This window comes from Pogona vitticeps, chromosome 6, assembly GCF_051106095.1.
Source record: "Pogona vitticeps strain Pit_001003342236 chromosome 6, PviZW2.1, whole genome shotgun sequence".
In the NCBI taxonomy this organism is placed as follows: Eukaryota; Metazoa; Chordata; class Lepidosauria; order Squamata; family Agamidae; genus Pogona; species Pogona vitticeps.
The window spans coordinates 3,931,434-3,959,422 of record NC_135788.1 but is presented as its reverse complement, the minus strand read 5'-3'; the positions used below and the strand labels follow the sequence as shown (position 1 = coordinate 3,959,422).

The 27,989-nt window shown below is 49.6% G+C and overlaps 1 protein-coding gene across 1 annotated transcript; it reads left to right on the top strand.

The window, feature by feature from the left end:
• Window positions 1-768: 768 nt before the first annotated feature.
• ZBTB47 (zinc finger and BTB domain containing 47) lies at window positions 769-25,791 on the top strand. Its single transcript, XM_073002804.2, has 6 exons — window positions 769-995; window positions 16,496-17,941; window positions 19,218-19,365; window positions 21,247-21,362; window positions 22,484-22,628; window positions 24,549-25,791. The coding sequence occupies exons 1-6, from the start codon at window positions 993-995 to the stop codon at window positions 24,956-24,958; spliced, it is 2,268 nt and encodes a 755-aa protein (XP_072858905.2). The 5' UTR covers window positions 769-992; the 3' UTR covers window positions 24,959-25,791.
• The last annotated feature ends 2,198 nt before the right edge of the window (window positions 25,792-27,989 follow it).

The window sequence follows — 27,989 nt, the reverse complement described above, 5'->3', positions numbered from 1 at the left end:
GCAACTTTCCCAAACCCTGAAGCAGAGACATTCCAAGAGTCTCCCAAAAGTAACTTTGCCCGGTCTTGGAAGAGAAACTTTTTTTCCAAGCAATGAGGCTGGAAAAAAAGTTTTATAATAAAAAAACAAAAACAAAAAAGCAACCAAGTTTTCCAAGTCAAGTCCGGCAATTAGGAGAGGTTTGTGGCTCTAAAAAGCCTCCAGGCTCGGAAAAATTACTTTTTTTTAAAAATCAACTTTTCCAAGTGTACGAAGGTACCGGAATACAGAGCGAGAAATGAACCGAGTTTTCCAAGTTCCAAGTCTGGAAACGGGGAGAAGAAGCGTGCGGCCGTCAATCCTCCCAGCTCCCGGAAAAAAAAGTTACTTTTTGAAAAGTAACGTCCTCCAAGCTTGGGGGGGGGGAAAGGAACTTTCCCCCAAGCTTGGGAGGCGACTCCAGTCGGACCGCTCTGGCCCAAAGACAAAAGCGCAACGCCTCCAAAACCCGGAACGTGACCGAAGGCGGGGGTCCCGAAAAAGTAACTCCCGTTACCCGAGTCTCGAGGGAGGGAGGGGAGCCTTTTCGGAGGCGCTGGCGCTTTAAAGGGCTCCCGCGCAGGCGCAGTGGCCCCGCTCCGCCGGGCCTGGATTGCTGCCCCTCCTTCTCCTTCCTGCGGGGCCAAGCGGGCGCTGGAGGGGGGGGGGGAGACGAGGAAGGGAAGCCCCCGCCCGGGCAGGCCAGGGGAGGGGAGGGGAGGGGGCAAGCAGGCCGGCAGGGCAAGGAAGCCCAGCAGCCCGCGGGTGCAAAAAGCCAGGAGGAGGAGCAGCAATCGCTGCAAAGGAGGAGGAGGAGGAAGATCAGAAGCAAAGCCGGGGGGGGGGGGACGGGGGGGCGCAGATGCACTTTCCAAAAAGGGCACCCTAAATCCCGAATATTTTCATGGAGATCACAACCGCCCTGCAGGCAGAAGAGCAACGGGGCTCATGTGACCTGAGACGTTGGCATCAAAATGGTAGGGCTGGAGAGAGAGGCGCCCTGTCTCTCTCTTTCTCCCCCCCACCACCCCCCGCTTCCCTTTCTCTTCTTAATCTTTTCCTCTTAGTCATCTCCCCCCTCTTTTTCTCTTTCCCCTCCCCCCCCTTTTGCATGGGCAACTTCTCCCCATTCCTTGCAATGCTTCCCTCCCTCCCTCTTTTAATTGGCTTCCTTTAATGACTTCCAAGATGTGATCTTGGGGGGGGGGCAAGCAGGCTCGTGCGGGTGCATTTCTATATATATCCCCCCCCCTGCAGAATGGCCGGGCGAAGAGGATTTCAATGCGATTTACTGTGGTCTCCCCCTTTGGAGGGGGGGGGGAATGACAAGGATGCCAACGGGACGTCAGACCCGACAGTGGCTGCCTCGTGGGCTGCAAAGAGTTAAAATTCCTCCATCTCTGGGCTGATGCCCATGGCCAGCGATTAGGTCACCCGGTACCATCATCACTACAACTTGACTGGGATGGTTGTCCTGCCTCCGGGGGGGCGGGGGGGAGTCTGGCTTCCCTTATGCACATCAGTGACGTTTGCATGGGGGGAAAAAAAAGGTTCGCCCACATCTGGAATTAGCAAGTGATGGATCTGAGATACAGGATATCGATATATTCCAATGGGGTGCTGGGGCGGTTTGTGAAACATGCCTGCGGGGAAAAAAACACACCCAAACCCAGAATGAAACCTGGCTTAGATGGGGGGGGGGGCGCGTCCTTTTCTTTTTGCAATTGGGGGGTTTCTACCCCCCTCCCACATCTCCCATCCTGGTGCCTCGCCATGGATTTGAAAGCTTGTAAATCCAGATGTGGGAAGATCTGGAAGCCCTAATGGAAGGGGGATCCTGGAAGTATCTCTGCAGGAAACCTCAAGGGCAGGAAAAGATCAGATGCCAGCATACGCTTCAAGCTCAAAAAAAGTTACTTTTGTGTGTGTGTGTTGGGTTATAACTAGCTTGGGGATTCTGGGAGTCGTAGTTCCAAAAAAAAAAAAGCAGTCTTTTGTTGCTCTGTGTCTCTTGCCTTAGGGAAAAAATGCATTGACCTTTCCCAATACCCCGGATGCTCTTTTTATTATTATTAATATTTTAAATTTGTAATGTTCTTTATTTCCCCCCCCCCCCCGCCCTTTGGATTTTGCCTGATTTTGCCCTCTTGGCTCCTAGAGGCCTTTCCCCCCCCAGGGATCTGCAAGCCTGCCATGTCTCCCCAGAAGGAATCTTGTGAAGGAGAGAGGCGGGAAGCACAAGATTCTACACATCAGATTCTTTATTGCAAACCTATTTTTGGGAATTGGGTGGACATCTCCCTTGAATGACAACACTTTCTCTGGTGTTAAGAAGGATGACGTTTGTGGATCTGTTCCTGGAACAAGGAATATAGGGAATGTGTGGCCCTCCAGACTACCTCCTCCATCAGCCACAGCAGGCATGGCCAGGGAGGATGGGGCTTGCAGTGGAACAAATGGGGATGCATTGATGATGGATCCAGGTTGAATCAGGAGGCTGATGCTTTTACAAGGCACCTCCCAGGTTCACATAGACTCTGTCGATCCCCAGTTGCATTCTGTACCTGGTACCCAACGTTCTTGAAATCGTCTGGCTAATCCGTCTTGGAAATGGGATGATCGTTTTACGCCCCACTCGATCTGTCTCAAGGACAGCATCTCCCTTCATGACCCTGCTCGGGGGGTTCAGATCATCCGGGGAGGCCTTTCTGTCGATCCCACCACCTTCACAGGTACATCTGATGGGGGACCCGGGAAAGGGCCTTCTCTGTGATGGCTTCCAGCCTGTGAAACTCCCTCCCACTGGAGGCCACCCTGGCCCCCTCTCGACTGGCCTTCCGCAAGCAGATAAAAGACTTTTCTCTTCTGGCAAGCCTTTCCTTTAAAGACTGGCTCTCTGGAGTGGGTTTTGTTTTTATTTTTTAAACAGAGGCTTGAGTGTCTTGAATGGGGTTTTTTTTTGGTGTGTGTAGATTTCTTCGTCCTGGGATGAGGGATGCAAGCTAAGCAAGGTCCTCCTGCAAAGGCCAGGCTGAGAGGAACAGGAAGTGCATAGGAGAATTGTAGTGGGCACCCGTAGTTCCTCGGGGCATCTTGGCCTATGCCAAGTGGCACCATCAACCCATTGAATGCAATGCTTGTGTGGCTTTTAATGACTGTCTGGGAGGAAGAGCATCTATCTGTCAAGAGATCCAGCGGTTTGGGCATGTGCAAGATACCAGCAAGAACGCAGCATCCTTGGAACCGGGGAAGGCGTTCCGACGGCTTCGCTCACGTCTGGGGAGGAACAAGGATGGGTTCAAAAAGCGTTCTGAGGTCAAGGGTGCTACTGGGTCAGGAACAGAGACCTTTCCATCTCCAGATCCTGCAGGAATCTTTCCACGCTGGGCTATGCTGGCTATCGATGATGCAAGTTTCCGATTACAGTGAGACCCGTGTATCCGCGGCGGGGGTGGTGGTGTTGGTTCTAGACCTCCTCCCCCAGATGCTGGAAAATGCAGATTATAGCGAACGCTATTGTAATAGCAAACCTTATACATAGCATGGTTTCTGGCTCTCTCTAGTGGCTCGTTCTGGTAACTTCATGGTTAGAAATAGATATTTATGGGATTTTCCTTTTAATATTTTCAAACCGTGGGTAAATGAATCAGTGGATACTAGTCCTGCAGATAAAGGGGCTTCCACTATATTAGTCAGCATCTATATTCCACCTCTTTCAAGCTCAAGGCGGCCTGTGTGACTCTCCTCCTTCCTCTTACGGATCAGGTAACTGGTCCAAGATCACAAAATATGTATCATGCCTCAGTGGAGACTAGAATCCGGATCCTCCCCGAAGCCCAGGCCTTGGAAGCCTATGGCTAGTCTGTCCTGGCTTAGAGGGTCACAAAGGGGCCACCCTCTCCAGAATTATCTCTATGCGCATTGGTGATTCTTTGGTTTTGACTGTCCGGAGGCTGGCGTTTGGACTGCAGGTATTTATCGGCAGTGGTGTATGACCCAGGGTTTATAGGGTCGAAGCTCCGGTGCTTTCTGCATAACAAAGACAATGGCAACACTTGCGCACATGCTCTGGGTTTTTCTGAGCATAGCTGCAACCCACGCGCTAGCGGGGGGGGGGGGAGAAACTGGATTTTCCCAGGAACAGGCCATGGTTACAAAGTTTTTTTGATTTAATGCAAAGTTTGGAGGTCCGTACCAGTTTGTGCACACAAATTGGCTGGCCTGAGCTACTCTCCTCTCCCGCCTCCCCAGGCAACAGCCCACTCACTAGTCGGAACATGCTCCTCTCCTTCTTCGAATGTTCAACCAGTCTTAGGCAGGAACCCAGGCTTCCTTGCTCCACCTCCTTGCCTGTTTCGCCACTCAGACAAGGAGGCAGGACAGGCAAACCTGTGCTCCTGCTAGGGACTGGCTGAACAGCCGAAGAAGAAGAGGAGGCGAGGAGCCCATTGCGATGGGCGAGTGGGTCGTTGCCTGGGGAGGCGGGAGAAGGGAATGTGTGGCACCTGTGTACAAACCAGCACGAGCCTACGAACCAAGGTTCGTGCCCATCTCTAATTGAAACTGACAAGGTGGGGTGGGTGAGTCAACCTTAAAGGTTTTGGGTGGGTGAGTTGGGGGGGGGGGCTAGGGGAAATTAGCATAGGGGGAAATCTGGGCTAAGCCACTGTTTCCGAATATGCTCGCCTTCTGTGTGTGTGAAACAGTTGCGGATGGAGCAGTAATTGGTGGCGTGAGTCTCCCAACCGTCTACGCCCTGGTTGAAGGCAGGCTTTTTCATTTAATGTTTGCATTCTGGAAATTTGCAGGAAACGACGGACTGTCCTTCCGGGGGTGGGTGTGTGCCCTTTTGTTTCTGTTGGGATCAGATTCAGATTCTTTGACCAATTGACCGGAGGGCTAGAAAAACTGACTTGAAAAACCATGGTCACGAAATGAAGAATAAACACCTGCCTTCCGATGTTGCCTGGGACTGCAGACAAGGAGAATTTAGGGGTCTTTGTCCTGGAGAAATGGGGTTTTCTGGAGACTTTATTTTTCCCAGTCTTGGGAGTGAAGAAAAGAGTTGGCGACGGTTTCGTAGGCTGGTCCATCTCGGTGGGTCCTGGCTTCCATTCCAGACACAGCGCCGGCTTTGGTGTCTAACCGGTGGGAGTTTGGGGGTTTGCCGAGAATGGTTAAATCCCGTCCGTGCCAGGATAACATGCTTTTCTGGGCAGGCCGTGGGATTAATGGCACTTGCAGAATGCAGTCCCTTTCAGCTGCATTGTTGATGTGTATGAATAGCAGCCAGCAAATTCCTGCGAAGTTAAAAACAGAGGGAGAGAGAGAAAGGGAGGAGGTTCATGTTAAAACGGCCGCCTAAGAAAGGGAAGTGGGAACGCTAAGCAATAATGATGCTACCTTGCACCACTGCTCTTTTGCCCTCCCTTCTTGCCTTGCCTTAAATAAAAAACGGTGCCATTATGTGATTGCAGGGGACGTGGCGTTGTGCCCTTAATAACACACTGGGTAATTGGAGCCCTTTTCAGAAAAATGGCAGTCAAGTGCCAGCTTTTGGAAAAGGGAGACGCAATCATCATTTTGCTTGAATTAACACGGCGCTGAGCATGATGGTGGCTGCCAGCGATGAGTTTCAAGGCAGAGACCGATGGAAGGACCGGCAGGGCCCTGGATCTCTAGGAACAGACGGTGCTACCTGATGCAGAATTAGAACCCTTGACCCATCTGGTGTAGTCCTTAGTACTCATAGAGGTTGTGAGTTCGGTTCCCCACAGTGCGTCCTTGACAGGGGCTGGACCTCATGATCCAGAGAGTCATAGAATAGAATCATTGAGTTGGACAGAGGACGTCTCAAGACATGTGCTCGCCTTTGAGAAGGGCAGAACCTAAGCGTATCCTTGGAGTCACTGCTCGGATCTTTCTGTTGCTGAGGAGAGAGGAGGTTTTGGCAAGCCAAGGGCTTCCGGGGCTGAAACGATAACGGGTTGTTTTCTGCGTAAGAGTCGGGCCGGTTGCCCCGTCGATCTGCGCCAGGAGATGCCGGGCGATGCCGCTTCGCCTGTGAACTCAATGTGTCAACGCATGGAGCGTTCGTCAAAGGCTTCTGCCTGAAATGCGTCAGCGCAGTTTCTCCCCCCCCCCCCCAGCTCTGAAGGATGGAAGTGCTGTCACTTTTCAGCCGGGGGGGGGGGGGGGAGAGGGCATTTTGTTCTTTTCCTCCGTCTTCCTCTCTTAGCTTGTGAACCCAGTCTGCAGTTTGTCACAGAGGAATTACAAGTGGACTTTTGCAAATGCAAGACCCGGTTCTTTTTGGGCTTCGTAAGATTGAGACTCCTTGGCCGGGAAGCTCAGCCACCACCCTTGGTTGGTCACTGTGGTTCACATGTCATGCTTACTAGGAGGATGCTGTTTAGGGGTTTTGGGCTCCCAGTTCCCAGAATTCTCCAGGCATCCCCCAGTGAGGATTCTGGGAGTTTCAGCCCACAAATACACACCTCTGGAAACCTGCATGTCACTCACGTGGGAAAGGGTGTCTTTGGGGGTCTGCAGGGCCTTGTATCCTCTTTGCACACTTCTGTTGTTGTTGTTGCTGTTGCTGTTGCTGTTGCTGTTGCTGTTGCTGTTGCTGTTGCTGTTGCTGTTGCTGTGTGCTGTCAGGTTGCCTCCGACTTACAGTGACCCCATGAATGAGCGATCTTCAAAATATCCTGCTCAGCTCTTGCCAACTCACACCTGTGGCTTCCTTTAGAGAGTCAATCCGTCTCAGATGGTGGTCTTCCTCTTTTCCTGCTGCCTTCAAACCCTTCCCAGCATAATGGGCCTTGTAGTCTCCTTCCATCTCATTTGTTCTACGATTCTCTGTCTGCCGGCAAGTAATGGATTTTTTTTTTTTGGAAGAAGCCCAGTGTTTTGAGGGTGGTAGGGAGAGATTCATGTTCTGCCTTTCGTATTTTTTTTTAAAGGAATTAATAGCGTTTTAGAATTTGCCATACAGTCCAGCCCGTAGGGAAGTTCTTTTTTAAAAAAAAAAATCAATCCGGTTGTTCGCCTGCACAACGGCGGGAGGGAAATTGAAAGCGCCGTGATGCTACAAATTCAGAAGACAGTGGTTCAAAGTCCTTCCTCGAATCCTGGAACACCCTGGGGGACTGTGCAGTAATTGCTCTCTTTCCGTCCGTCCTACCTTAGAGGGCTGTTGTGAAGCAAAGGCGGGGACATGCGCAAAACCTTGAGCCTCATGGGTGGAAAGCGAGGATGCCCCCCACCCAGTGGTGAGCTTCATATGCTTCGGATTGCAGTTCCCCCTTCAGTACGAGCCAGGGCAGGTGAAGTTCAGGGATGATGAGACTTGTAGTCCAATACCTTTGGAGGTCACCGAGTTGCCCACTTTTCCATGCCAAGTTGGGCGGTTATCATTGCAGCAACCCCGAGAGGCAGGGTCAGGCTGAAACAAGGCTGAAACCTTGACCACTACCCTCTACTGCCGGTTGCGCCGTGCCTTCTTCCCGAGCAGCGTGGCCGAGGCGCCCCAGTGATGGGAATCTTGTGTTGGTCAGTGGAGGAAGAGAAGAAACCTGGTTTTCAGGCTGGTTCCTTCCAAGTAGCGGATAAACCTGCCACCAGCCCTGTTTTTATAGCCGTTGTTTCTCTCCCCCTTTTTTTGAAACCTTACCAAGGCAGCTCCTCTTATAAAACCCTCTAACGGGCCCGTCTCCAAAATCCGCTCGCCCGCCGACCTTCCCCTGGCCTCCACGGGGAAGCTGGACAGCAGCCGGGCCCGGGATAAGCCCCTCTGGCGGCTGCGGCCGTCTCCGGGGACCCCCGTTTAAGGCCTCCGAGCTTTGGGGGAAGGCCAAGATCCGTTGTCTTGCTCTGAACCCACAGGGATGTTTTTCCTCCCCTTTCAGATCTGGCTTTCGGCGGGGCTGAGCTTTGCTTCTGCCCTTTAAATCTTTTGGCGTGCATGGATTTATTTCGTCTTCTAATTGTGTGTGTTTTGTTTAATTGCAAGTCTCCTCGATGCCATTCTTATCAGCAAAGCAGGATTAGAATTATACGCTTGTCGAATCGATTCTGTCCAAAAAAAGGGAGCCTTCCCGGGGGTAGGGTGGGGTGGGGATTTCCGGGGATTTCCAGTGGTTGACAGCTTCCCTCCTCTTGCCCCTTGGCCCGAGGCCACTTCAAGGGGCGGGCCACGTGAACCCATCAGCCACACACGCAATCTGAGAGGATCTCAGCTGGCCCATCTCCCCCAGGAAGGCATGGTGGGCATTTCAGTCGAGTGACGGCTCTGGAGATGAAGTTTAAGTAATTAATTAATTATTACATCAGGAAACCTATCTGGGCCTCTGTTTAAGGAAGAGTCTCTGACTAGTTACTTCAGGGATAAAGTAGTAGTCATAACTAGTACTAGCCGCCTAGAGTGGTCCGGTGGGCCAGATAGGCGGGGTATAAATTAAATAAATAAATAAATAAATAAATAGTAGTAGTCGTAACTAATCATTACAAAGTTGTAGTTCAGTGTAATGAGTAACAACTAGTTGTTGTTTAGTCGTTTAGTCGTGTCCGACTCTTTGTGACCCCTTTATGGACCAGAGCACGCCCAGGCCCTCCTGTCTTCCACTGCCTCCCGAAGTTGGGTGAAATTCATGTTGGTCACTTCGATGACCCTGTCCGTCCATCTCGTCCTCTGTCCTCCCCTTCTCTCCTCTTGCCCTCACATTTTCCCAACATCAGGGTCTTTTCCAGGGAGTCTTCTGTTCTCATGAGATGACCAAAGTTTTGGAGCCTCAGCTTCAGGATCTGTCCTTCCAGTGAGCACTCAGGGTTGATTTCCTTCAGAATGGATAGGTTTGTTCGCCTTGCAATCCAGGGGACTCTCAAGAGTCTCCTCCAGCACCACAATTCAAAAGCATCATCCTCATTGCCCTCCTCTGATCTTGTTCCAGTTTCTTGGCATCCTTCTTGAAGGACGGTATCCAGTCATGGGAGCCTTTGAGCAGAACCGTTTCATCTTGTCCGTGTTGGTGAGCCAGGTCTAGCTATCATCTTTCCTGGGGATGTCGTCCGTGTACATGACTGTAAAGGTGCAAAGATGTGTCTTTTATTAGTAACAGGGGGAGGTGAGGTAGCATGTAAGGTTAGCGGGTCAGTTCAGAAAACTAGGCGGCCAGCTTTTTAAACTCCTGCAGGAAGCTAGAATTTACGTGATGTGGGCCTAGGGGAATGGCCCCGGGAAGTGACCACAAAGCGCAAGTTTCTAGCCCTCAGTGCAAATTGGTGCCGTTGAAATAATTCTCACAATGCATTGTGTGTGTGTGTGGCAAGTTTCTAGGGGTACTTTCCACCACCTTTGTGTGTGTTTCATAAAAATACGGCTGCACCTTGCAAAAAGATCCAGACTCACCGAATTTTCACCCAAATTTGTGCTGTGTGCATAATGTGGTGATGGCTCATCTGCTTTGACTTTGGGCTGCCCAGGTCACAAAATACCGATTTAGGATTTTTGGTGCTAAATCCTGATGCCTCTACCTCTCTGCACATTTAAACATCCTGTCAAGAGTGTTACCATGCATTTATCTTGCTTCTAAAATGGCGGCGGGGTGCCATTATTTCCAATTCACGGCTGCCGTCTATTTTCCCATCCTTTCCTCCCTCTTTCTTTTTTTTAAAAAATCCCTTTTCTTAACCACATCAAGGAAACAAACTCCCCTGAGGATGGAAAAACGGAACAGCTGCTCAGCCAGCCTCCCGAATGGAAGCTCCATCTATCTCAGTTCCTGTTTCACGGTGAAAAATTATCCACACTCATATCTAGGATCTAGATGGGTTTGTTTTTTCTTTGGATCCCGAGTCTGCCATTGTTCCTTAAACAAAAAAAACACCCTACAGTTCCTAGAACTGGGGAATTCTGAGAGAAATAGCAAAAAAAGAAGTAGTTTTTCCAGTTAATATGTTGTAATAAATAGGGCACACACAGGATTTCGGTTCCAGGTGTAATGCAAATACTCTTTGGAAATCTCTCAAGAAGGTTTGCTATTCTGGGCGTCCCTTCTGATTAAGAATCGATTCCTCCCGTTTCTTAGGAATAGCAAATTAAAATACGGCAAACAAAGCAAGGGGAGTCTCAGCTCTGGCTCGGCGGAGGGATGATGCAGCCGCCACGCGCTTGCGACCGGCGCATCCAGTGAATTCATGCTTGCCGTGATGTTCCTCCGGGCAGCGGTTTTGGGAGGACCGTAAGGATTTTTTTCTGGGCCTGAAGGAGCGTGAGAAAAGCATGCATTGAAGAGGGAGGAGAGAAACCTTGAACGCCTCCGAGAGCAGTCCAAGGCAGTGCTTCTCGATCCGGGCATCCCACTGTTGTGACACGTCTACTTGTAAGGAAGGAAGGGCTTTGATCAGCTAGGGCTCCTCTTTGGGGAGACGCGGGTAAAACCATGCGCATGAAGAAACGGCATGAGGATTATTGCCGGAGCCTCTCTCGACCTCTGGTCGAAAGCGATTTTACATAATGGCTGAAATCGACACAAAGGTGCAACTAGAGGAGGCCCATTGAATCCATGTGGGTTAGGTAAGCCCACCCCGGTGTAAAATTTCCATGAGTTCAGCCTGCTCTAATTGTGACTTGTGGCTAGATTTCAGCCGTTGGCCTGCAAACTGCCCATGATTAGGGTATGCTGTCTGTAACCGGGCAGTGTGACCCGCATCTCCATAGGCTGCCCAGAAAAGCATGGATTTCCACTCGCCCGCAGCGCTGGGAGAGGTGCCAACCTGTACAACCTTGGGCACCCCCGGAAGGATGGACGATCAATCGTTGCTGCGCACTGTATCATTCGAAAACTATGGGAAGGGTTTCTACAAATTGGGATTAATTTAATAGTGCCTTATTTATTTATTTATTTATTTATTTATTTATTTATTTATTTATTTATTTATTTATTTATTTATTCATTCATTCATTCATTCATTCATTCATTCATTCATTCATTCATTCATTCATTCATTTACTTGTTGTTGTTGTTGTTGTTGTTGTTGTTCTTCTTCTTCTTCTTCTTCTTCTTCTTCTTCTTCTTCTTCTTCTTCTTCTTCTTCTTCCTCCTTTTAAGGGTCCTAAAAGCTGGCTTAAGTGTGGAAGGGGGCTGCCGGCTTGCCTGAGTTATCTAATAAATGGTTCCCTTCTTGTTGTTATTTCATATGCCCACTTAAACCTTAAATAACTGCATAACCTTCACGGCAGAGAGGAATTCAGCAGTAAAGCTTCAGCATTAAAACGCAGAACAAGCGAAAGGGAGAGGTAAATCCGACCTTCATTGGCAAGTCTAGTTACTGAGTTGTGCAGATCTGGAGCACTGATGTGGTTTCAGCTTCTAATGCCCTGTTATTAAGGGTACTCACAAGGCTACCTTTTCTTTACTACCGTTGACGCTTCTTGAAAAACCACCGTGTCCGTTGCTTTGTGTTTGGGTGAGAAGGGGTTGACGGATGGCCAAAAAGGAGTCCGCTTCTGGGATTTTTCCTTGGCGTTGTGTCCCTCTGTGAATGGTAGTGAGCACAAGAGGGGATCCGGTAGACCATCTTGACTGCGGCCATGGGTGTCTTCCACATTCAGGCTGCCCTTTGCCAGGTAAAGCTTGGCATCCTTTTCCCGGCTGGCAGAACAGTATTGTGCAGCCCTCTCGGGCTATTTCTTGGCTTTTTAAAATTGTGGGTAGGGAAGCACAATATCCCACATTTCGTAAACCAGTGTTTGTTTGTTTGTTTCAAGAATGGAATCTGTAATAGCAGTCAATTGGTCACCCCTGCAGCCGAGCTAAGTCTTGCTGGAATGGTTTGAAGCCCTGTTTGTTCGCTCGCCTCCCACTTTCTCCTCCTCCTTCAGAGGCATCTCAGTTTGGCCCAAACTTCTTTTTGTGCGCCGATGGGTCAGTGCGGTTTGTGTGATGTGGCTCGTTTCGTAACCTCATGCTGGCAGCCACCTGCGTTGTCCACAGATGGCTTTAATAACTTCATTTTCTTTCTTTCTCTCTCTTTTTCTCCTCCTTCCGGCCTGCCTTTGTCCAATCTGGTTCGTCAGATCATGCTTTTCCTTCCCCTCCCTCCCGATCCGCAAGCCCCCGGAAAATAAATCTGGTCCCCTGGTGCCGGATTGAGTTGGCACCAGAGCTTGCGCAGAAGAGCGTGACCGGGCAGAGGGGAGAGAGACGGGCCAGAGAAGCGAAAGGAAAAAAATGCATTTCTCTCGCGTTCCCAAGACACAAGGGAGAGAGTTTGGATCAGGCTTGGATGATGCAATGAAGTTTGAGAGGCTTTATCGTGCCAACATCGTTCTCTTGCATCAACCATGGGGGTCCTAAAAGCTGGCTTAAGTGTGCAAGGGGGCTGCCGGCTTGCCTGAGTCATCTAATAAATGGTTCCCTTCCTGAAACGTGGGATGGGGTCCCGCCTGCATGCAGAATTTGAACAGCAGTGTTTATTTCTTTCTTTAATGTCTAGGCCGCCTTTCTCCCAATAAGGGCACCGAAGGCGGCTCTTAAAAGTGTTAACTCTTTAAAAGAAGAAACAAGTTTCTAGTCCTTTGGACTGTGATGACAAATGGGCTGGGGAATTCCAGGGGTAATGCAGGGTGAAATCTACAAAAACGTCTGGGCGAATCGGACAGATAAGGTGGCCTGGAATGGTCTGTGCTCCGCTGGAGTAAGAGAAGGGGAAGAGGTCGTGCAAGACAGAGAGAAGAGACCTGTTTATGGGTGCTTGTTTACATGGCTTTTGCAAGCATGAGGATTTATCCCTTTGCCGGTCTCATCCATGGCTGATTTGCTTCAGGTTCCTCTCTTGCAAGTATTCCCATCTGGGACCATCTCTAGGCGAAGGTCTATTTATCAGGCTTGGCTTATAAACAGTTCCATTCAAGTCAAAGCTGTACGTGAGCTTCAGCTTTCCTTACCTGCGCAAGTCCTACCTTCCTGCTTGAAGGTTGAGAAGTTCCTTTTTTGGACTATGAAATCCCTGTGCTGGGTGGTGGATTTTGGGAGCTGTGGGGGGGGGGTGGAAAAAAAATTTTTCCATGCTTTACAGTGGGATCTCTGTAACCGCAAAGGATTTCTTCCAAGCCTTCTCCCCATGGATGCTGAAAAATGCAGATTATAAGGAACACGATTTTAATAGTGGTCTCTATCCATCGCTTGGTCTCTGGAGCGCTCGAAGGGCCAGTTCTGGCAAATTCATCTTTGGAAAGGTATTTTTCTTTTAATATTTTCAGGCTGTGGATAAGTGAATCGGTGGATACTGATCCTGCCGATAAGGCGTCGTCATGTCCTTTTTAAAGGTTAACTGTCAGAGCAGTACGACAATGGAACCCGTGACCTCCGGAGGACATGGTGGGCGCTCCAATGCTGGAGAAATTTAGACCACCATCTCTCCAGTTTGCTTGGATTTGGGATGCCTGCTTTGAGCAGGGGGTTGGACCTGATGGCCTTACAGACCCCTTCCAACTCCACGATTCTGTGATTCTAAGCTCCGCCTTGCATGCATCCTGCTTCAACGGCGATGCTCAGGAATGGGCACAGACCCAGAGCGGAGTAAGGATTGGTGCCATTAAAGTATTTCCCTTGATCTGGACAGCAGCTTCTGTGTCCCTACAGCCTTGGATTGCATTGGGGAGTTTTCAAAACGGGCCACTGTCCTACACCCACAAAACCCATGAGCTTCTTAGAATCTGGATGCAAACCTCATGAAGGTGGCTTTGGCTTCCTCGGGCGGCTTCTAGGACGTCATTGATCCGCTTTTGAGCCCCTTCGCTCCTCCCTCGAAGAACTTCCCCCCCCCACTTCCTGGCGTAAGAATGAGGACGGCTGTCCCGTTGGCAGGTGGTTCCTTCGACAGCTTCTTCCCTGTGACTCTGTCAAGTTTTGAAGGTGATGCATTGCCCCCTAGGAGTTAAAAAAAAGGCAGCTGTAGCTACTAGAGTGTGCGCCTTAACTCATCCTAATGAGCGCTCTTAACACACAGCAAATGAGTCACGATTTTAATGAGTTGTAATTAACGCCAAGATGATCTTTTGAGTGATAGCTTCCTGAATTTCTCTGTGAAGATCGGTCGTATTCCCCCTCCCCCCCAACTTTCTCCTTGCCTCACATCTGAGGGTTGCTTGCTTCCCCCCCAATAGAAATTGAGGGCATTCAAAAAAAAAAAGTATTTCCACAAAAGATCAGCTTTAAGCTGTGAGTGCAGTTGTGTTTCTGGTACCCTAAGCGTGCCATGTGCGCTAACCCTATTAGTGTGATGCAGACCTTTAGTTTGTTGGTGGGTCTGGTTTTCTGTTTTACACCAAGACAGTCCTTGCTTTTAGGACTACAGTCTAAAAGTCGTGGCACAGAAAGAGAAAGGGAGGAGGAGGGAGGAGGAAAAGAATGAACCAAGGCACCCATTCTTAAATATCCGCTGATTTACTTATCCATGACCTGAAAATATTAAAAGAAAAATCCCCAAATATATATATTATGTATATTTATATAATATATATTTAATGGTGATGTTACCAGAACTGGCCACTAGTGGGAACCAGAGAGTATGCTATATGTGTATATAGATTTCCATGCGGTCATTACCAAAACCAGTCACTAGATGGAGCCCGAAACCATGCTATGTATAGTGCTCACTATTGAAATAGCATTCCGTGTTTTTTCTGTGTTTTGGGGGTGGGTGGGGCTTGGAGCTGATCTCCTGTGGATACAGGGATCCTAGTGTACTGGTTTGTTGTCATGGCCAGCTAGAAACAATTCAAGGAGTAGGATGGGTCCTTAAACAGGCTCCCAACAAGTGGCTCCAGTTTTCTCCTCTTTCTCTGCTGTGACCTGATGGAGTGGTGGCTGCCCCATAACGGTTCGCAGTGTGTTCCAGATGCCGTGTGTGTGTCTGTGTTTCACGTGTGCCTTGCACGTATGGTTTCTGGGTGCCCTGAGGCTCAACCTCTTGCGTCGTGTATGGGGTAGAAATTAGTGGCAGAGGCTAATTTCTACTTTCTATAGGGGAAAGATGAAGGCACCTGGCCAACAGGTTCCCTGTGCTCATAAACTGCCCGTCTGCCTTCGGAAGCAAGTGTGTGAAAGAAGCATCTTGCCCCCTGTGGTCTAACCCCAGGATTGCATTCAGAGGTAGAATGGTCTTGTATAAGGAGGTTCCATTAAACATGTAGCTTGTTGATGGATGGATGCTCTTTGTGCAGCTGTTCATTAAAAGGTGTCCTGAGCCAACACAGGTGAAAAATATACTGCAGAATTAAGTTTCTTTTAGTCAAAATTATAACCCTGTGTGGGGTTCTATAGATGTTTTTGGAAGTGCTGTAATGTGGATTGCTTCCCCCCCCCCCGTAAGACAGTGGTTCCTGGCCTTCGGTTCCCCAGATGTTGTTGGACTGCAACCCCCAGAAATCCTGGCCATCGGGGGCTTCTGAGCGTTTTGGTCCAAGAAGATCTGGGGACCCAAGGACGGGAACCACTGCTGTCAGACTATGAACCATAGCGGTTCTTCTGTTCTGTCCAGTTGTTTCTCACTTCCAGTGGCTTTCAAATTATGTGGGATGTCCAAGGAAGAGTCCCCTTTCTCCCCCGTGAGTTTCCGCAGCCGAACGGGGATTTGAACCCACGTCTCCTTAGTCGTGGTTCACGACTTTCCACTACAAACTTACAGCCTTTCCATAATTCTACGAATACAATTCGCGTCGGTTGGGCGTCACTTATTTCCCCCAAAATGATGCGCGAATGTATGGATGCTGAGAACAGATAGAGGGGAAAGACGCTAAGGTCTGGTTTAACCTTTGCCAGTAGTTCGCCCATCAAGGAGTTGCTTCTTTGGGGCAAGATCCTGTTCCACCTGGTGACTATCTGGACCCAGCCGCTACTTTCTCTCAAAGCTTAGATTTAGGTTGTCCAGGTCTTGGTTCCAGAGTAGAGAGCATATTTCAATTTGATGTGGCCAAAACCAGTTTCGGAAGAGAGGTCCCGCTGGACCATCTTCCGGGGGCAGGATCTTGGGGAAGTGGAGTAGGGCCCTTCAGAAAGCCCCCCAAAGGGACCCAGATTCGACTTTGGGTCCCGGACGTTCTCCAGCCCAAAGTAGCTCCCGCACGTCCAGCCGCAAGGATGAATTTGAGTGAGAAAATTTGATTGATTCATTCGGATTCTTGGCGCTCCTCTCCCCCTGTTTGCTGTTCTGAGTGGCATCTGATGTTGATTCTCCCAAGGTCACACAGGCACAGGCTATGGCCGATCCCCACTAGCCATTGGAGGGACGGCCACCGGGAATGTCCTTCCGAATCCCCGTGTGGTCCTGATTGAAGGAGCCAACGGGGCGCTAAAGCACGCTCTTGGTTCATGGAGGGTGATGGGGTCAGGAGGGAGAAGAAGGCAAGGGGATTGGCTTTTCATGCAGTTCTTCTCCATCTTTCTCCCTTTTTTTCTTCTTCTTCCGGCAGCTGATAGTCGAAAAGACGACTGATTATCCTACGGCAGAGTACTCGCTAGTGGAGGATGTAGCGCTACACTTCACGTGTTTGATGGACAGACTGAACGAGCAGCGCCTGTTTCAGCCCGACTTGTGCGACGTGGACATTGTCCTGGCCCAACAGAAGAGCGTCTTCCCGGCCCACAAGGGAGTCCTCGCCGCCTACAGCCCTTTCTTCCACTCCCTCTTCACCCGAAACAAGCAGCTTCAGCGGGTGGAGCTCTCCCTGGAAGCCCTGACCTGCCGAGGGCTCCAGCAGATCCTGAACTTCATCTACACCTCCAAGCTCTTGGTCAATGGGTCCAACCTGCAGGACGTCCTGAACGCGGCCGCCGTCTTGCAGATGACCAACATCGCCTCCTCCTGCCAGGACCTCATCCAGACCCGGTCTCTCAGCTTGGCCATGGCCAGCAATATGGCGCTGCCGCCGGACGGCTGTGGGAAAAACGTCCCGTCTCAGTACTACTGTGACATCAAGCAAGAGGTGGACCCTCCTCACCCCAAGATCTACGCCCGGGAAGGGAATGACCCCTTTTCGGTGCGGGTGGAGGACGGTACAGCTCACGGAGTTGGGCAGAACCTCCCGGCCGTAGCCGGCAAGAAGTATTACAAGGAGGAGAAAGAGGGCAGCCTGCCCATGTGCAAAGTGGAAGGGGAGGAACCGGAGGTGGACCTGGGGAGCCGAGGCTCCTACAACCGGGGCGAGCAGATCATCGTGGAAGTCAACCTCAACAACCAGACGCTCAACGTCTCAAAGGGGATGGAGGGGAAAAACGCGGCCAGCGACCCAACGGCTGCCCTCGCCACGGTGATCGGGAGGCCCGAAGAAGGAGGACGCGGTATCGAGGAAGAAGGAGAGGAAGCAAACGGGGAAGGAGAGGAGGAAGAGGAGGCTGACGCCGGGGAGGAAGAGGAGGAGGAGGACGAGGAAGAAGATCACACGGAAGAGGAGGATGTCGAAGAGACCACTGAGGAAGAGGAGGAAGAGGAGGACGACGGGGAGGGAGCGGTGGCCGAGACTCCACGGGAGACGTCGGGTCCGGGCGGCAAGTCCCCCGCGGTTCCCAAGGCGGCCGTGTCCGCCCAGTCCCACGAGGCTCCCCCCGTTGCCGTGACGGTGGAAGAGCTGGAAGGGGCGGCCGAGGAGGAAGAGGACGTTGAGGAGGAAGGGGGAGACCAAAGAGGCCGGAAGCGGAAGAAGGAGCAGGAGAGTCTGGGCCCGAAGGTCAAGCTGGAGGAGAAGCAGCACTACCCCTGCAAGAAGTGCCCCCGGGTCTTCAACAACCGCTGGTACCTGGAGAAGCACATGAACGTCACCCACAGCCGCATGCAGATCTGCGACAAGTGCGGCAAGCGGTTTCTCCTGGAGAGCGAGCTGCTCCTGCACCACCAGACGGACTGCGAGAAGAACATCCAGGTGAGGGCTTTTCCGCCGGGCCAAACGTTTATGGCGTCTCAAGTTCCGACAGGGAACTTAGCTTACCAGAGGTAGCAGGGTGGTAAGTAACGTCTGAGACCCCGAGGGTCCGTTTTCTTCCCACCCCGTTGCCCGAACCCGGCAGCCGCTGGGGAAGGAACCTTACGGAAGCGAGCCGTTGGGTTGCTTGGAATGGGTTTTTTAGGAACCTCTCGTTGAAATCCAGCCTCTGAGCTCTACAAGCCCTTTAGAGCAAGAACAGGCTCGCTTTCAAATGGGTGGTCCCGTCTCTGCGGTTGCAAGCTGTCTGAAGCAGGACAAAGGCTTGCTTTTAAATATTTCTTCCTCCCCAGCGGATGGTTACCAAAATTCCAGTGGTGTGATTTTATAAAGAGGTATTTTGGGGGTATAAAGAGGTATTTTGCATGCAAAATGCGAGCAGATAAATAGATGCCACCTCAGTGGGAAGGTCACAGCATTCCGTGTCTAGTCGTGCTGGCCACATGACCACGGAAAATTGTCTTTGGACAAAACGCTAGCTCTATGGGTTGGAAACGGAGATGAGCACTGGCCCCTAGAGTCGAACACGACTGGACAAAAATTGTCAAGGGGAACCTTTACCTTTACCTTATTTTGGGGACAGGGAGAGAGAGTGGGTGCTGTGTGCTTCTGTTCCTGGACTGTACAGTTCCCACCTTTGCTATAGGGGGGGTGTCAGGGCACGCATGGCTCAGCTGAGTTCTCCCTTTGCCCCCCCCCAGGTCTTCCTTAACAGGGTGGCCTCCAGGGGAGTTGCAGTCCAAGAATGCCTCGGTTACCCAAGACTGGGAAATGCTGGCCTGGAAGACAAATGTTATATAAAACGAAAAAGGGGAAATACTTTGGGTATAGTACAAAAGTCACAACAAGAGTCGGGGTATCATTTCAAAAAATGAAGAGGTTTAATTTCTTAATGAACCGCTTGTGTTTTATAACTGAATGCTGAAAGAAGTGAGAGGGTTTTTTTTTGTCACTTAGTGGCCAAAATTGTACTGTGTAATTTATAAGGAAATTTGCATGGACCCCTGAAGAATCCTGGTGGGGTTTTTTACCCGCAAGAAATGAACCAAAACTTAAGAAAATGCTTGCATGATGTGCAGAATGTTGGCCATTGTTGGCTTGGGGGAGAAATTATGGTATTTGTCTAGGGTGGGAGTGCATGAGACACATACACGAACGGGCCTTACTCTCTGCCCCCCTGTACCCCCAGTAATGCTCGGGTGGTTCTCCCTTGCAGTGCATAACGTGCGGGAAAGCCTTCAAGAAGCTCTGGTCGCTCCACGAACACAACAAGATTGTCCACGGCTATGCAGAGAAGAAGTTCTCCTGCGAGATCTGCGAGAAGAAGTTCTACACCATGGCGCATGTGCGCAAGCACATGGTTGGTGAGTGGAGTCCGGGAGCGGGTGCAGCCGGAGGCGGTGCTCTCCAGATGTTTTGGAATACAGTTCCCATCGGCCCCTGCTAGGATGATGACCAGGGAGGGTGGGTCAGGGGAATTGTCAGCCATGTTCTCTGGGAGGGTGTTGGGTCTCCCAGCTTGGTTTGATGGATGCGTGGGGTGGCTGGCAACACATGGCATGTCCGCTACCCGGGACCTGCCATTTTCCCCTGCAATCTGACAGTGGAAGTTTCCAGAAGCTCATTTTCCGAAGGTTTTTTTGGAGGGTAGTGGGACGTGGTGGCGCTGCGGGTTAAACCACAGAAGCCTCTGGGCTGCAAGGTCGGAAGACCCACTGTTGAAAGATCAAATCCACGCAACGGAGGGAGCTGCTGTCGCTCGTCCCAGCTCCTGCCAGCCTAGCGGTTCAAAAGCATGTAAAAATGGCAGTCGATAAATAGGGACCACCTTGGTGGGAAGGTCATGGCGCTCCGTGTCTAGTCACGCTGGCCACGTGACCACGGAAACTGTCTATAGACAAACGCTGGCTCTGTGGCTCGGAGACGGGGATGAGCACCGCGCCCTAGAGACGGACACGACTGGACTTTCCTCTGCCTTCTTTCATGTCATGATCCATGAGAGCATTCTTGGAAATCTAGATGTTTGTGGGAAAAGAGGATTCCCATAGATTCTCCTACACCTCTGCAACGAATCCAGCTTTCTTCTTTGTTGCTGCAAATATATCCTGCAACTCTCTCTCTCTCTCGTTCTTGCTTGAGAAGCCACCGGTCCTGGATTTTGCTTTTCTCAGGATGTCGTGCTAAAACGTTGTCCGGAGGCTGCCTTCTCTTGAGGGTTCAGCTCATTTTGCAAGAATCGGAACAGCTTGCCCGGGCTATAATCTGGTGCAAATTGGAACAGGTTATAAATCTGATTTAGTTTATAACAGATTATGATCTGTTTATGTAACCTAGTTATGTTGCTCCAGCATGTTTTATACGAGCCACTTCTGTGGCTTTTAAAAACTGTGCTAGGTAGCCGGCTGGATTTGGTTCCTGGCTGTGGAGCCAGAGATTGGGGTTCAGTTTCTCTGCATCGCAGAAGAGCCAGCCTGGGTGGCCTAGGGCCGGCTGCATAGCCCCAAGATGCCCCCAGAAGAAGGAAATTGGAAGCCACTTCTGAGTTCTCTGGGCCTGTGAAATTCTGGAAAAGTTTGCCAGAGGTCAGAACTGTCTTGACAGCACAGGGTTATTATTATAGCCTCTTACACACCACGTTTCCCGGAAAATGAGACAGGGTCTTGTATTAATTTTTGCTCCAAAAAACGCATTAGGGCTTATTTTCAGGGGATGATTTATTTTTTCCGTGTACAACCCATCTACATTTATTCAAAGACAGTCATGTCATCTTCTTCTGGTTGCTGCCCAAGGGTGGAGGTCAGGGTTTCACTTATTTTGGGGGTAGGGCTTATATTACGAGCATCCTGAAAAATCCTACTAGGGCTTATTTTCAGGTTAAGTCTTATTTTCAGGGAAACGGGGTCATAGTCTTATTGTACCTTGGGGTGTGGGGGAAACTCTGTGTAGCCTTCATGTTCTCTCCAGATTGCCCCATGGCAGAACCTCACAAAGAATGATCTCGTGCATTTTTCCCCATCTTTAGTTTTTAACTTTTAAATCCCCGCACAGAGAAAGCTAGCTTGTCAGGGGGGAAAAGTTCTGAGCAGCTAGTCTTCTACAGGCACGCACGGGAGGAGATTCATATTGGCGGTCTTCCACAACCACTGTCTGAAACGGTGTATTCTGCAATTTCACCCCGGGGTTTTTGCTACTCCTGTTGGGAACAGCTTGCCGCAGTAACCGCGTTTCCTCGCCTTGCTTTCCAGCACATACCAAGGACATGCCCTTCACCTGCGAGACGTGTGGGAAGTCCTTCAAGCGAAGCATGTCGTTGAAGGTTCACTCGCTCCAGCACTCCGGGGAAAAGCCATTTAAATGTGAGGTGAGAGCAGGTATTTGTTTGGAAATTGCAAGGTGCTAAGGGGAAGGGTTTGGGCATCATTTGGCTCGGACCCCCTACACCTTTAGCTTCAACCCAATACTTGAAAGGAAGAGGTAGAATCTGTTCTCGATCATCCCAGAGCGCAGGAAATGCAACAATAAGCTCAAGTTATAGGAAATCAGATTTAGGCTGAATATCAGGAAAAACTTCTCAACTGTTAGAACAGTACGACAATGGGACCCGTGACCGCAGGGGGAGGTGGTGAGCCCTCCAACGCTGGAGGCATTCAAGAGAAAATTGAACTACCCCCTTTTAGATCTGCTTGGATTTGAATCCCTTCCTTGAGGAGGGGGTTGGATTGGATGGCCTCAGAGGGCCCTTCTGGCTCCACAGTTCTTTGATTTTACTCCCTGGTGCGGTCCCGATCCAGTGTGAGGTGTAGCAAGTGAGGTGTTAGCTCTGAGATTCAACTATCGGGAAAAGGAGGAGGAACCAGTGGGTAGACCGTCCCTCATTAGCAGCAGGATAAGGCCCGTGGGTGCAGCGGTTGTGGGACCATGGCTGGGGAGAGCATGACCTAGGCCCCAGTCCCTCCTCAGCTGTGAAACTCACGAATGGATCTGGGCTTATTTTCCAGGCCTGCCTCGCAGGGCTGTTTCAAGATGAAATGCAGACGGGTGGGGAAAAAACCACGTTCAGGGCGCCAAGCTCCTTGTGGACAAAACTCGGAGCTGCCTATCTAAACGATCCGGTGGTCTGATCGGTGGTGGGTCCGCGTTCTCCCTTCTTTCAGGCGAGCCTTCCACCACCACCAGCCCTTTTGCTTTCCATCAGGGGTAGTGGCAGGCCTTTGGACCTGAGTCCCGAGTTCGAGACTGAGTCTTTGCTACCAAATCCCAAGCCTCGAGTCCGAGTCCCTATTAAAAACAAGCTTTAGGAGGGGTGGGTGGGTTCCGAGCCATAAGTCAGGTCTGAGTCACGGGGGGGGGGGGGAAACAACAACACAACAGCTTTAAGTTTAGTCTTAAGTCGCTGGTGCAGCTTCAGTCCGACTTGGCCACACGTCCCGTGACTCGGGTTCCCACCCCTGCCTCCCGTAACAGCATCCTTTCCCGTTCTAGAACTGCAACGAGCGGTTCCAGTACAAGTACCAGCTGCGGTCCCACATGAGCGTCCACATCGGTCACAAGCAGTTCATGTGCCAGTGGTGCGGGAAGGACTTCAACATGAAGCAGTACTTCGACGAGCACATGAAAACACACACCGGTAAGGGGGCTACCTGCTCGCAGCCCGGACCCTCGTTCCGTCCCCTTGCTTCCCCTTTTTCATCTGCTCTTTTACTAGAAAGTGGCCCTTGGTTTATAAAAGATGCACGTCGGTTTGGAAATGTGTGTGCATTCTCAAAGGCTTTCACGGCCGGGATCTGATGGTTGTTGTCGGTTTTTTCGGGCTGTTTGGCTGGGAGCCAGGCTGGGAGTGCTGGGCGTCAGGCTTTGTGGAGTTTTAGACTTTCTGAACATGTCCTGAAACTAGCTGGACATGAAATAATATTTCAAAGCACAGAAGTCCTGGAAAACACCAGTAATCATTATGTTAGGCTACACAGGGAAGCCATTGAAATCCACAAACACCAGCAGAGCTTCAACAAAAAAGAAGAAAGTCTAAAACTCAACAAAGCCTGGCTCCCAGCACTGAAAAATACATGCTGCAAGAAGGTCAACGAACTCTACCCAGCCACAAGGATTGGTGATCACTGCACACACAAGACCAGCTAACGACACCCATCAGTCACAGTGACAGATCATCTCACCCCCTTATCACAACAATACACACACAACAAAAAAACATGCTGATCACCATAATCACCTAGTCTCCTGAAAAGGACAAAAGCTGATCCCACAGCTATAAATGCTCAACTATCCCACAAATTGCACCAGAGCACAAAGAGAGTTCTGACTCCTGTCCTCTGAAGATGCCGGCCACAGAGACTGGTGAAACATTAGGAAGAAAAACCCACAGAACACGTCCAAACAGCCCGGAAAACCTACAACAACCATTGTGTGTGTGTGTGTTCAACTCAAAGATATGACCCAGATATGTATCATCCTTTAAAAGCAAATTGGATAGCAACATTTCAACAGTACTTTAACATTAATTACACAACATTAATTTGGACAGATTAGGTCATCTGAGCCCTCGCTTCCCGTTTAATGCAAAAACAAGCATTTTTAATATTACACATTAATATTTCCAAGCTCATGTATCCTAGTGTGTGCCCCTTAATATGAGGGGCACAGGATTTAAGAAAGCAACACAGTGATACAAGGTTGAAACGATAAGAGTCTTGCCGTTATAGTCTACACTTTATCAGTCCAGATGGTAGATGTGGACAGGCATTATCTTGTCTCCCTAGACAGTCGTGGCCTTTGAATGTTCTTGAATTCTCAAAAACATCCAAGTGTTTGTTTTAAATTCTTGAGAAGTAACATTTGCTTGAGAAAGCAGTTCATGGTAACTAGAGGCAGTGGGTTATTTGAAAGACAGGAGAATCCCCAGCATAGGTGGAGAATAGTTTGACTTAGTCCTGGCAGGAAGCTGGTCTCTCTTCAGGCAGACAAGTACAGTAGGATCTCTATATCCGCAGGATCATTCTCCGTAGTTTCACTTATCTACAGTCTTAAAATATTAAAAATATTAAAAGAAAGAAACTGGAAATAAGTATTTTCACGATGTATTTTCTGTAACTGGGCATTAGAGGGAGCCAGAGACCATGCGATCTATTTTTGTTGTTGAAGAATCCATAGCATAGTCACTGGCTCCCTCTAGTGACCAGTTCATGTAATACAGGCAAAAATACATATTTCTGGATTTTCCCCTTTTACCATTCTATGTATAGTGTTTCTTATTATCCACGGCTTTCAGCCTCCACGGGGGTGTGTGTGCTTGGACCCAATCCCCCATGGATACAGGAGTCCTACAGTAATGCCACTTGAATTCTGGCAGGCAGAATTAAAGCAGGTGTCAAAACATGAATTTTTATATGTATAGTGTCTTGAAACAATTAAGGATTAAAAAAAAAAACCAGTCCTGGAAATGTACTGTACATGGTGCTTTTAAAAATGAGTTAGCACAGCAGCTTTGGTAACCACTCTCGGCCGTTCTGACCCCCTTTTGTTTCTTCCGTAGGGGAAAAGCCATACATCTGTGAGATCTGTGGGAAAAGCTTCACTAGCCGGCCCAACATGAAGCGCCACCGCCGGACACACACAGGAGAGAAACCTTACCCTTGCGACGTTTGTGGGCAGCGCTTCAGGTTCTCCAACATGCTCAAGGCCCACAAAGAGAAGTGTTTCCGGGTCAGCAACCCCGGAGCCTCCGATCCCAGTAACAACAGCGACGCCAGCGCTCTCGCTCTCTCCACGCCTCCGGGCACCGACTCACCTCACTTGACGGCCGGGGCGCCCCTCCACTCCACGCCACATTCCCACCCGCACCCCTTGGCGCTCGTGCACGCTCATGCGCTGAGTGTCCCTCCGCCTCTCTTACCGCCACCGCCTCCTCTCTTTCCAGGCAGCCGCGTGAACTTAAACAACTAGGCCCCCGACCACTCTATGCCGCATGTGCAGTAAAACCGGACGGTAATTCAGTAAGTGCCCGGAAGGTGTCAGTCACGAATATGGCCGACCGTTGGGGGAAGAGCTTAAAACTTGGTTGGTTGGTTGGTTTTGTTATTTCTCAATGGGCTTCATCGTTCGTTCTTCAGCTCGGGGGGGGGCTGGAGGTCACTGGCCCACGAGCAGGAACATAGCCCGCAAGCCATCTTTCCTCCTCTAATGATGTAGGACACGAAATTAACCTCCTGCTTTGCTCATACCTGGAAGGCTGCAGACCAAGGAGTGAATCTTTGATGTTCTAAGGACACCTCACAATGATTGTTGGTGATCTTCATTCAGGCCGAAACACCCTCTTCGTGACTTCTCATGCCAACAGTCATAGGGGTTTGGAGGGGCAGCAGCTGGGTTTCCTTTAGAGCCAGGAGGTGAGGAGCTTCCATCCAAACCCCTAAAGATTGGGTCATTGCGGCTTCCTTCTTTTAAAAAAATCTTAAGGAGAACAGAGAAATATGAAACCCTCTCCATATAGAGCTAAGAGGAAACAGCAGGTCTTGGTGTGGAAATTCGGGCTTTCTGGGAAAGTCAAGGAACATCTGGATGAATAGCTATGAACATCTGGCTCAATAACAAAGCCATTCACTCCCTTGCACCGGTACTTGGTCTATGTCCTTCTTCAATTCCCACATAGAGATACCAATCTTCCGTGGGGTAATGCACTATAAAAGCAAATCCCTCTAGAATTGTATCTATACTTAGGTTTTCCTTTGCCGGTTGCTATTCAACTGGCTCGGGGGGAAAAAAATAACTGGCCTTTTTTTTAAAAAATGTCGGGAATTTATTATTTTAACCTGTTTTGCACTTTATTAATCCATTATAATAACCCGTCCTCAGCGGGATGCTTGTAAGTTATTCCAGACTCCTTTTGGAGGCTAACGAAACTTTCGGGCGCTCTCAGTTCCCCTCTGTGTCGTTGTGGAGCTGGGCTCCGTTCACTTCTAAGGTGCGTGCATGCCCTTCTTTGAAACCAAGGGCAGAGCTCAAGCCACAGAAACACAGGGGTGGATTTGCGTGTAAACAGGTCAGTGTGCCTGAACACCATGTGCGTTTTGTCAGATATTTGCTTTAGTGGTGTGGTGGTGGGGGGGGAAGAGGTTTCTGCTTTTTTACCACTGAATTCCCTCCTGAAACTTGGTACAGTGGGACTCCTGTATCTGTGGGAGACTGGTTCCAAGCCCCCAGCAGATGCTGAAAACCATGGATAATAGCGAACGCCATACATAGCATGGCAAAAGGAAGGAAAAAATGAATATTTTCAGGTGCATTACCAGAACTGGACACTAGAGGGTGTCAGAATGTCCTATGTGTTTCTGCGAAGATTCTCAGTCATCCAGGTGAGGTTACCTGGAAGATGGGTCAGGGCGACTGGATTTCTTTCTTGTTAGGTTGAAATGTTTTGCTCTTCATCCAAGTAGCTTCTTCAATGAAACATTTCAACCTAATGAGAGAGAAGTCCAGTTGCCAGGACTCAACTTCCAGGTAACCTCACCTGGATGACTGAGAATCTTCACAGATATCTTGCTAGGCATTTGGGGGTATGACTGAAGAAGCTACTTGGATGAATAGTGAAATGTTTCAATCTAGTAAGAAGTCCAGTGGCCATGACTCAACTTCCAGACAATTCTATGTACAGTGGTGCCTCGCATTATGACGTTAATTCGTTCCAGCGAAATTACTGTAAAACAAAAACATCGTAATGCAAAAAATAAAGAGCCAATTGAAACACATTAAAACCCGTTTAATGCGTTCCAGTGGGCTGGAAACTCACCGTCCAGCGAAGATCCTCCATAGGGCGGCCATTTTTGGTGCCTGTGCAGCAAGGAATCCATCCCAGAAAACAGTGGGGAGCCATTTTATTTACCCGGTGGCCATTATGAAACTGCTGATCAGCTGGAGGAAAATCATCGTTTTGTGAAGAATCGGTTCCCGAAGCAGGGAACCGATCATCGCAAAGCGAAAAAAACCCATTCAGATCATCGTTTTGCAATCGCAATTGTGATCGCAAAAAGATTGTCGTAATGTGGTTTTGTCGTTATGCGGGGCAATTGTAAAGCGAGGCACGACTGTATCCTTCAATAAGGTTCCATAGCAGAGGCTCTGGTTCCCTGTAGTGGCCACTTATGGTAATACATGTGAAAAAAGTCTTTTTTTTTCTTTTAATATTTTTAATATTTTCAAACTGCAGGTAAGTGAAACTGCAGATACTGATCCCGTGGATATAAGCTCTTCATTTTTAAGCCCAGACCATTTTGCCTCTCTACCGTATGTGTTTTGTGTGTGTTTATGTGAACCGAAGCAGGGCTGGTCCCTGGAAGAACAGCCATAACACGTGGACAAATGAGATAGAGTTGACAGCAAGGTTGTGGCTTGGAGAAAAAAAAGGTCGAGACAGTGCAATAATTGTTAAGCAGTGAGACGTGGTGACAAATGGCACAGAAAACTAGGGGGGGGATGTTGACCTGTTTTAACTTTTGGCTCGCCCAATGAGTATTACTGGAAGGGAGATTTCCCAGTACGACCTTCCGTTACAGCTTTGACAAGAGACTCTAGAAGGATGGTCAGCTTTGGAAGAGGAAAGTTGGTTTTCCTGCCTGGAAACTTGAACAGCACTTTCGGGTGGCGTGGGGCAGGGAAGATTAGGGGGAACCCAAAGAGAAGCAGCGGGGGGATAAAAAGTGACTTGACATGCCTCAAACTAAGTTTCCGAAGACATGATGTTTGCCCATCGGATTGAGTTTTACAGCATTCAGAACTTTCCGTTGCCCGCTGCCCTAAAGACATCAAGAACGAAAAAGAAGACGCTTGTGTATCAGTGACTCTCTTTTAGGGTGAAAAAATTTACCTACAATAAAGCACTTTATTCTGTGCGGGGTTGGGACGAAGTTGGGGGGTAGGATTGGCATCTCGTCTTTTTTTTTTGTAAACGACATCAATGAGTACAGTATCTTAGGAAACG